Source organism: Mandrillus leucophaeus, unplaced genomic scaffold (genome assembly GCF_000951045.1).
Source record: "Mandrillus leucophaeus isolate KB7577 unplaced genomic scaffold, Mleu.le_1.0 Scaffold630, whole genome shotgun sequence".
In the NCBI taxonomy this organism is placed as follows: Eukaryota; Metazoa; Chordata; class Mammalia; order Primates; family Cercopithecidae; genus Mandrillus; species Mandrillus leucophaeus.
Genome location: NW_012106809.1, coordinates 117,979 through 127,897, shown reverse-complemented (window position 1 = coordinate 127,897; position 9,919 = coordinate 117,979). Strand labels below are relative to the sequence as shown.

General features: G+C 51.3%; 1 protein-coding gene across 2 annotated transcripts in view; it reads right to left on the bottom strand.

Annotated features, from left to right (window-relative positions):
* Positions 1-3,109: 3,109 nt before the first annotated feature.
* The window catches only part of MICB (MHC class I polypeptide-related sequence B), a 13,405-nt gene continuing 6,595 nt past the window's right edge, over positions 3,110-9,919 (bottom strand). Inside the window, exons 2-6 of one of the 2 annotated variants that reach the window (XM_012000451.1) lie at positions 8,350-8,592; positions 7,802-8,080; positions 6,934-7,212; positions 6,701-6,835; positions 3,110-4,455 (exon numbers count right to left, since the gene is read on the bottom strand). In XM_012000451.1, the coding sequence (XP_011855841.1) occupies positions 4,328-4,455; positions 6,701-6,835; positions 6,934-7,212; positions 7,802-8,080; positions 8,350-8,592 (1,064 nt within the window). In that variant the 3' untranslated portion in view covers positions 3,110-4,327. The remainder of the gene's footprint in view (positions 4,456-6,700; positions 6,836-6,933; positions 7,213-7,801; positions 8,081-8,349; positions 8,593-9,919) is intronic. The other variant, XM_012000452.1, reaches the window with a different exon arrangement.

Below are 9,919 nucleotides of genomic sequence, written 5' to 3'. Positions count from 1 at the left end.
TGTTCAAAGAAACAGCTGTTTTTAGCAGGCTAGGTCCTCAGCAGTGGCAGCTGCCAGGCCAGCTGCCTGGTGAGTGGCGACTCAATTACTGTGCCCATGCAGTGTCCATCGCAGCCACCGTGGCCACTTCATGCACGAACTCCATGAGCAAGCCCTGTGCGACTGAGTGGCATCGTCCATCAAGCCATCTCACCCACCTGGTTACAGGGAGCCCCAGCCCTTGGAGACCCTCTGGTGGGCATCTACATGCAACCTCTATCTTCACACGCTCTTCCCATGGAAAGAGGTGAATGCACACTTCTCTCTTCTACCCCCTAATTTTCCAACTTTATTTTCCCCAAGTTCCAGACTGGCCAGGCAACCCATGAGCCACTGCCCATGACTCATTCATTCATGCACTGCTGGGGCGTCATTTCTACCCTCCACCTCCTGTGGTCCGGTTTGAGTTTTGATTCCTAGTTCCTGGCTGGACAGCCATTTCCAAAGCTGTTCTGGTGTCAGCTCCCAAGCCGACTGCTCTTGTGGTAGATTCTCCTTTTTATATCTGAGTCACAGGTGTTTATTTCCTGGAATTAAACAAAAATTTCACTGGTATTTCCAATGCAGCATTTCTAAGGACTTGGAGTAGGAGAAATTCTATTAGCTTAGAGAGAATTGTTTCAAAACACCAGAAATGTAAACTTGAATGAAAGACATCATGCATGGAGGAAGGGGGACAAATCACAGGTGGGCAGTGGGTTTTGACCAAGTAAAATCTCAGATAAACACCTTCATCAAGCAACATCATGTCCATCCTCCAAGAAACACCTTGGAATTCTACTCACTCATAAACCACCCTCCCCCACCCTACATTAGCCACTGTCTTGATTTGTAACACTGTAGATTAGTTCTGTCGGTTCTGATCGAATGAAATTAAAAGTTGTTTTCATGTGGTCGGGCTCATCATCTTTGTTGGGCTCATCATCTTGCTATGTGTGGTCATAGCCTATTCTCTCCCATGGCCGTCAAGTGCTCCACTTTATTTATTTACTTATTTTGAGACGGAGTTTCACTCTTGTCGCCCAGGCTGGAGTGCAATGGTGCGATCTCGGCTCACTGCAACGCCCGCCTCCCGGGTTCAAGCAATTCGTCTACCTCCGCCTCCCGAGTAGCTGGGATTACAGGCATGAGCCGCGTCCGGCCAAGGATAAATCTCTTATTTCAGAAATTATTCAGCTAGTAAATGAGGAAGGAATGAGAGACTGAGACTATAATTCTTTTGCAACCCATAACGAATTAACAGATTTAGCCATTGAAAAGCAATGGCAATTAAAAGTAGAGTAAAAGTGCCGGTCGCGGTGGCTCACGCCTATAATCCCAGCACTTTGGGAGGCCGAGGCGGTCGGATCACGAGGTCAGGAGATTGAAACCATCCTGGCTAATACGGTGAAACCCTGTCTGTACTAAAAATACAAAAAATTAGTTGGGCGTGGCGGGCGCCTGTGGTCCCAGCTACTCGGGAGGCTGAGGCGGAAGAGTGGCGTGAACCCGGGAGGCGGAGCTTGCAGTGAGCTGTGATCGCGCCACTGCACTCCAGCCTGGGCGACAGAGACTCTATCTAAAAAAAAAAAAAAGAAAGAAAAAAAAAAGTAGAGTATAAATAATCAGTACTAAGTTCTTCCTCTTGATGGAAGAATACAATGGAGTGCCATAAAGTATTCAAGAAGAAAATCAAGTCTGCCTATAAGCAAATATCTGCAGCCAAGTACCAATTTATAGAAAGTACAGATAAAACCGGTCCATATTAAACTATGCCTTGGGATGGAGACAGCAAAATGCAAACTATGGAAAACTCAACCAGGACAATGGAGGAGCATAGAGAGAAAAAGAAAATAGGCCAGGCTGCGGCTGCTAACGCCTGTAATCCCAGCCCTTAGGGAGGCCGAGGCAGGCAGATCATGAGGTCAGGAGATTGAGACCATCCTGGCTAACACGGTGAAACCCCGTTTCTACTAAAAATACAAAAAAATTAGCTGGGCATGGTGGCACGCGCCTGTAGTCCCAGATACTCGGGAGGCTGAGGCAGGCGAATCGCTTGAATCCAGGAGGCGGAGGTTGCAGTGAGCCGAGATCGCGCCACTGCACTCCAGCCTGGGTGACAGATTGAGACTCCGTCTTAAAAAAAAAAAGAAAAAAAAGAGAACAAAAATTATATATCTCAAGGTAAAACTAAACTACAATTTCAGATGATGAAAATATAAAATAGAACAAAGAAGTGATGATCATAAAGGTCAGGCTGTGGTTTTATGCAGAGGAGGGAAGCCTTTATCACTGAGTTGGGGCAAATGATGGGGTTTCTGGGCTGGTTGACAAACTTTTATATCTCTGGTGGTTGAAGGGTGTTTATCTTTTATTATTATTATTAAAGGGAAACATTTTCAGACAGTTTTTCTTTTTGGGTAACTTTTATTTTATGACAAAAAGCTAATGAAGAATAAAATAATTTATAGGTCGTGATTACTGTTTTGCACAAAGCCTACTCTCCACGCCCCTCTGCAGACACTGAGTTCCCAAAACAAGTGGCAGCCCCAGGACCCCCTGGTAGGGCCACCTCACTTCCGGGTGTGTTCATGTCACTGAAGGCAGTGTCCCAGGTCTATTCCTTGATGCCTGGGAGAACCTGATAGGACACAGTTGAGGGGAAGCCTTCTCTGTCACCTGCAGGTTCTTGGCTGTCACTGTAGAGGGAGCGGGTCCTCACCTCTCCCACAGGCCGGATCACAGCCAGAACCTCCTCTCTGCATGGGGAGTGAGGCTTGGTCCTTTCCCTGAACACAGAGACAAAGATCTCTGTGTCATCACAAGAAGGGTTCAACTCTTCAGAGCAGATGTTCCCCTACAAGGTCAGCCCCTGAATGTTGGTGACAGATGTCCCACCTCCATCCCTTCCCAGTCCTTTCTGTTCTGCTATGAATCTGTCAGTCATTGGGAACTAGCAGGGAAAGGGAAAGAGGAGGGGAGATTGCTTTGATGCTGGCTCAGGGCATTGAGACACACCTCTTCTTCTTCTCTCTGAACCTCACACTTTATCCGCTCCCAGACGCATGAAATAAAACACAGACCAGAAATGTCTATTTAAAGAGTAAACATCTATGGTATAAAATTATGCACATATAATATTAGACAGAGTAATGCATAACAGTGTGACGGGGCGAGGGGACCTCAAGGTGACAAGAAAGCTGGTCCGGAGTCATCACCAAGATACTCACAAAGCTTACCTATGATAACCTAATTACTACACATGTAATAAATTAAAATATATTAAAACATAAGAAAATAGGACAGGCACGGTGGCTAATATAATAAAATATATTAAAATACAATAAAATAGGCCAGGCACAGTGGCTCATGCTTGTAATCCCAGCACTTTGGGAGGCTGAAGCAGGTGCATCACCTGAGGTCAGAAGTTTGAGACTAGGCTGGCCAATTTGGCAAAACCCCGTCTCTACAAAAAATACAAAAATTAGCTGAGTGTGGTGGTGCCTGTCTGTAATCCCAGCTATTCGGGAGGCTGAGGTATGAGAACTGCTTGAACCTGGGAGGCAAAGGTTGCAGTGAGCTGAGATCAAGTCAGTGAACTGCAGTCTGGGTGACAGAGTGAGACTCCGTCTCAAAAAAAAAAAAAAAGAAAAAAACCAAAAAAACCAAACACACACACACACAACAGAAATGATGAAACCAATTAATATGGCACTGTTAAGGGCCCCACAACCCTGTACTGGACTGAACGAAGGATGAACGTGGGAATAAAGACAAAAGAGTATATTTGGAACAAGGGGTCAGGGGGCTCCTTGCTTCTCGTGAACAAGGGCTCCCTGATCTTCCACAGCCCTTCGTATTTATTGGTATAGGAGATAGCGAGAAGAGGGGTGGAAGAAGGAGTCAGCTGCTGGGTCCAGAGTAGGCTTGCAAGACTGCATTCCTCGAACAATAGGCTCTAGACGACCCAGTAGATAACCTCAGTGAGCACCATGGAGTGATTGTCCTCAGCAAATCTTCTGTCGGCAGGAGGCAGGAGCAGTCCTGAGTTTGCCCACATCCTGCATTCATGATAAGCGGTTTGCTGTTTGATCATATAGCCTCCAAAGGAATGTTGAGTTGGTCATGATCTCTTTGCTGCTCTCTATATGGCAGAGATGCAAACACCTCATATCCACTAACACTTTGCAGCATCCAACAACAATAAATAAGTGCTGATATTTTCTCTGTTTCATAGGTCAGGAAACAGAGGGAAAGTGCTGGTGAGATCCAGGCAGGGAGTTGAATCCCGGCCACCTGTCTGTAGAGTCTAGGCACCCTCAGTGGAGCCAGTGGACCCAGGAGCTGACATCAGAGGCTGAAATCCGAGCTGTGTGGCATTCCTGTGGTCTCCGGTCCCAACCGGGTGTTGATCCAGGGTCCGCAGGCTCACGAGCTCTGGAGAAAAGAGGGAAACGGGTAAATGCTCCACTGGGTGCAGTGTTCTGTTTATTCCCTGAGGACTTTTCTCTCTTCAGTTGCTCCAAAACCAGATTCCCCCTTTCTCTGAGGGAAGATGAGGCCCCTACTTTTTTCTTCCTCCCTCCCTGCTTTTCCCAGCTCCTGCCAGTTCCCTCCCATCACTCCATCAACATCAGCCCCTGCCCTTGCCCACCACCCATCGTACACGGAGTGAAAGGGCCACAAGACTAAAGGACAAGACCCAAGAGGGAACCCAGCACCTTCCCCTCCTCTCAGACCTGACCAGTCCTGTTACAGCGAGAGGCCTCCCCAAAGAGAGGCCCTGACCCTTGCTCTCAGTCCCCAGGCCCTCCTCTCCTGCAGAGGCACCTGCACACCAGCGCAGGCCCTGCCCACTGTGGGCTCTGCCCTCTATCTGCAGCTCAGTGCTCCTCCCCTCCCAGCCCTGAGCAGACAGCTCCTAACTGGGAATCCCATCAGGAAGGCTGGGGGGCCCAGCAGGCCCAGCATGGAAAGATGTGGCTGCCAGAGGATCTGCACCTGACGTGACCCTGGGACCCCCACCTTGCTCGAGAAGGCCTGGCCTCTCCTGACCCTCAGCACCCACCGAGGCCTGTGACCTGCTCTTGAGTCACCACTGCTCCTGCCTGGTCCACTTACTCCACCCCAGGGCTGCTGCTTGGTGAGGGTGTGAGGCCTTCCTGCTCTGTCCCTAGCAGGGATTCCACCTAGGCCACTGACCTTGCAACCTACAAGGGATTTTCTCCATGTGAAGTAGGGGAGTCCCCTTAGCCTGAGGCTGCCTCTGCCCACCCTCTGCACCTGGGAACTGCCACTGCCACAGCCACCATCTCCCACACAGACTCTCCTGGAGAGGGGGCTCCAAATTTGAGTTCCTGTTTTATTTAATATGCTTTACAACAGCAGTATTAGAGGAAATCCTATTAAGATTATAGAGCTGAAATTATGAACATTTTTATTGGACATCAACATTGAAAGCAGGAATTTTGAGCAATTGGCACGTGAATTTCATACCCTTTTCCTGGCCAAAACCCCAGTGACCTACGAGGAAACCATTCCTGCCCACAGGGAAGCAGAACCGACAATCCCTCTACGGGAGACACCGCAGGTGAGAGCAGGAGCGACCACAGACCTGCGCTGCCCCTGCTGTGGGTGCCTCCTGGACGGGGCCCTCTTGCTGCAGGGCAGGGGATGAACCTTCCCATCTGCTCAGGCCTGAGGGGCCGACTGATAGTGCAATTAGGTTCAAGGATGAGAAACCAGCGCCCCTACTGCCAGACACACAGAAGTGGGGAAATGACAGAGACTCAGGTCTCCTGGACATCCCAGCTTCTCACTGTCCCCTGCATGGCCTGTTTTTGCAGAAACACAAAACTTCCTGCTGTCTCTTTTCATCTCCCATCAAACAACCTGACTGGGGGGGAAAAGATTCTGACCGTCCCTTACTCCAAATTTACCAGGCAGTGACTACCTTGAGAAAGGGAAGTTGGCTCAGGAAGGGCAAGGTGAGGCCACAGAGCACAGAACAAAGCCCCCAAAAGATGGCGCCTGGGGACTGTGTCCCTCAGGGACTGGAACACAAAACACTCGGAGGTGGGATGAAAACAGGGACCACAGCTGCCCTGATGAGGGGCTGGGCCCCGCTCCTCAAATGGCCCAGGAACATCTGCTTATCTACTCATCCATGTCATCTGCAAGGAAACTCTAGGAGGCCAAGTGGTGGGAACCTGGAAAGTGCCTCCTGGAGGAGGCACATAGGGGAGGCACTGCCTCTCCTTGGATTCCTCTCCAGTTTCTGGCCCTCCCCAGATCGCAGCTGCCTTTACTATTTGCTCCCTCTGAGGCCATGATCATCCATCAGCATGTGATTCCCAACTCACCCCACCTGGACGCACCCTCGTGAGCCTGAGAGACAGAGAGGCCGGGACGGGGACAGAGCAGGCGCTGCAGCCCTCCCTGCTGCCCACTCCACCTGCAGCAGGAGGAGGCCACAGCTGGACGTTCGAGGGCCTTTCCCCAGTCTTGGCTTGGGAAGGACTTATGGGTGTAGATGGGAATGTGGCTCCCATTCCCCTCCCAAATACCCCAACTTCCATCCCCTATTCCAGCCTTGTCACCTACATCCTATCAGGAGCAATGAGGGGACCCTGCTGCCCAGACAGGAGCCTTGTCATCTCCAGAAACTGCCTCCTTTTCTCACCTGGACCCTCTGCCGCTGATGTTTTCTTCTTCTTGCAACGATGAACACAGATAATAATAAATGCTGTAACAACGGCAACAGCAACAAGAACATACAGAAGGTTTAGCCGTTCACTCTGAAGCACCGGTGGCTTCCCTGAAAAAAGGGACTTGTTATACACTGGGCAGAGAACTACAGCCTTCCCTGTTGTCCCTACCCTGGCCTGACCCTCTCCAGGGTCACCCCAGCCTCACCAGAGGGCACAGGGTGAGTGCTGTGATTCCCGCTGTGTTCCATGTAGCAGGCGAACCTCTGCTCCTCGCCTTGGCGAATCCTGGTGGCCACCCAGGTCTGGTAGGTTCCATTCTGATCAGGCAGGACATCCCCCCACTGCTGGGCGTCATGGCTCAAAGATACTCCATCCTGACGCCAGGTCAGTGTGATATTCCCAGGATAGAAGCCGGAAGCCCTGCATGTCACGGTGATGTTGTCCTCTGAGGCCTCGCCGTGGGTGACGTTCACCATGGGGGGCACTGGAGAAGAAAGGGCAGAGCCAGTGAAGCCCTGCTCCCCACAAAGGGAGATGCGGGGAACAGGTCTGCTCCTCTCCACTGTTCCCACTCTGGCTGAATCCCTCACAGATCCCGGACCTTCTGTAAGTCTGTCCTCAACCTGTGGCCAAATTACTCCAGGCTAGCTGGAGGATGGGCCTTGGGACTGTGGCCTCAGGCTCTGGGATCCCCACATTGATGCTGAGGAGGGGGATGTCGAGGTGGACTCCTGGGTCATGGGGCCAGGAGGGAACTCTGGGATGGGCAGGCTGGGAGGCAGAGGGGGCAGCCCTGGCCCTGAGGGCTTCCTCTCCTGCCTAACTCCCACCCCAGGCTCAGGCTTCTGTCACAGGGCCCGCCGCTTTCCCAGATTACAACACTGGATGGTTCAGTCCCTGACCCACTGTCTTTATCCAGTGGCTCTAACGATAGAGGCAAATCAGGACACAATATGCCAACAGGAAATGCTTGCATCCATAGCACAGGGAGGGTTTCCCTGGACAGAGCTAGGAGGTGGAGGCAACTCTAGCAGAATTGGAGGGAGAGGAGAGCCCCTGGCCAGGGTTGGTACCTGTTCTCCTGACGGCCACCCTGGATTTCTGATATCGCCGTAGTTTCTTCAAGCAGTCTGCCCGCATAGCGCGATAGTGTGTGTTGGTCTTCATGGTATCTTCCTTCCAGAAATTCATAGCCAAGGTCTGAGCTCTGGAGGACTGGGCCACTGTCCATTTCTGAGTCTCCAGGTTTAGGGAGAGGAAGAGCTCGCCATCGTAGTAGAAATGCCAGAAGCCCCCGGTGCTGCCGTCTTCATAGATCTCACAGATCTTAATCTTCTGGAGGGAATGCAAACCTGCCCCCACCCAGCAGTGACTTCTCCATTCCCGAAACCGTCACCTTTCCACTCAGGTGAGGAACTCAGCCCAGCAGGGACACCTCCCTGGCCCTCCTCCGTGCCTCCCTGTGTGGGCTGAGTGCTGGCTCACCTCCCTGCTGAGCCCCACTGACCTACTTCTCACCCCCACCCCCAGCCAGAACCAGCAGGAAGAGACGGGTCCTGCTCTCTGCCTCCAACACTCCTGGAGAAGGCCTCCCATTACTCTTGCCCCTGCCCGCACTCACCTCCTTTCTGGCCCTCAATATGAGTCAGGGTCCTCCTGAGGTCCTGCGCATTCTCTGTCAAGTCCTCGGTCTCTTGGTCTCCCAGGACTGCTTCTGCCCACTGTCCCTGGGGCCTTGCCCTGCGCGTCTCCCTGTCATAGCGCACGAAGAGCTGACTATCCAGATGTCCCTCAGCGAGAAACTCTGACTGCACAGATCCATCCTGGGACAGCACTGTGATGTTGTAACGAAGACTGTGGAGCTCTGGGGAAGAGGAAATCACAGATGAAACTTCTTCCTGGAAATAACTTAACATCGATGTTTAACACACAGGTCTGTCTCAAGCTTCTTGAGGAGGCAGGAAATGCACATGGGCAAAGGGACAAGAATGAGTATTTCAGATACAAGGAAAACTGTGAGGGTGGGAGGACAGAGGAGGGGACTGACGAACAGAAGAAGGGGGAATGGAGATGGCAAACTTGTAGGCCAGGTGCCAGGACTGGGTGGCCACAAGCCCCCTAAGGGAATAGGGGCCATGGGGTGAGGCTGCCCTGAAGGGTCAAGGGAAGGCAGTGGTGGAAGGAAGGTCTTGCCAGAGGGGACGGTGGGAATGGGAAGGGACTCAGGCTCAGGGGGACCCATGTCCAGTGTGGCTGTGGTGCACAGGTGAGGGTGAGATGGAGGCAAGGGGAGCTGCCTCGAGAAAAGATTCATCATGGGCATGGCGGGGACAAGGGAGTGGGTGGTCATGAGGCACAAGGGGTAGGAAGGTTGTAGCCCCAGGGAAGCTTATAGTGGGGTCAGTATCCCAGAGGGGAGCAATGGTGTGGGCTTGGGTCCAAAGTGGAGGAGTGGCATGACAAGGCCCCAGGACAGCAATTGGATGGACCAGCTAGTGTCCACCGGGGTGGGCAGGTGACAGGTCTCAAAGAGTCAGTCCATCTTTTCAGCAAAGAGTGTTGGGGGCACTGGATGTTCAAATAAAATAAAATTGGACCCTTAATTTGTACTATATACAAAAATTAACTCAAAATGAATCAAAGACCTAAACTCTACACTCAAGAACTAAAACTTAAAAATATCTTAGAAAAAAGCATTGGGGATAATTTTCATGACACAGGATTTGACAGTGCTTTCATGGATATGACGCCAAAGCACAGATAGAATAGAAAGAACTGACAAACTGGACTCATGAAAAATCAAAACATCTGTGCATCAAAGGGCACAATCAGAGTGAAAAAGCAATCAACCCCTGAAATGAAATAAATATTGCAAGTCATATATCTGATAAGATATTAGCTTCCAGAAGGCCAGGCGTGGTGGCTCACGCCTGTAATCCCAGCACTTTGGGAGGCCGAGGCAGGCGGATCACGAGGTCAGGAGATCAAGACCATACTGGCTAACATGGTGAAATTCCGTCTCTGCTAAGAAAAAAAAAAATACAAAAAAAGTAGCCGGGCACGGTGGTGGGCACCTGTAGTCTCAGCTACTTGGGAGGCCGAGGCAGGAGAATGGCGTGAACCGAGGAGGCGGAGTTTGCAGTGAGCTGAGATGGCGCCACTGCACTCCAGCCTGGGTGACAGAGGGAGAC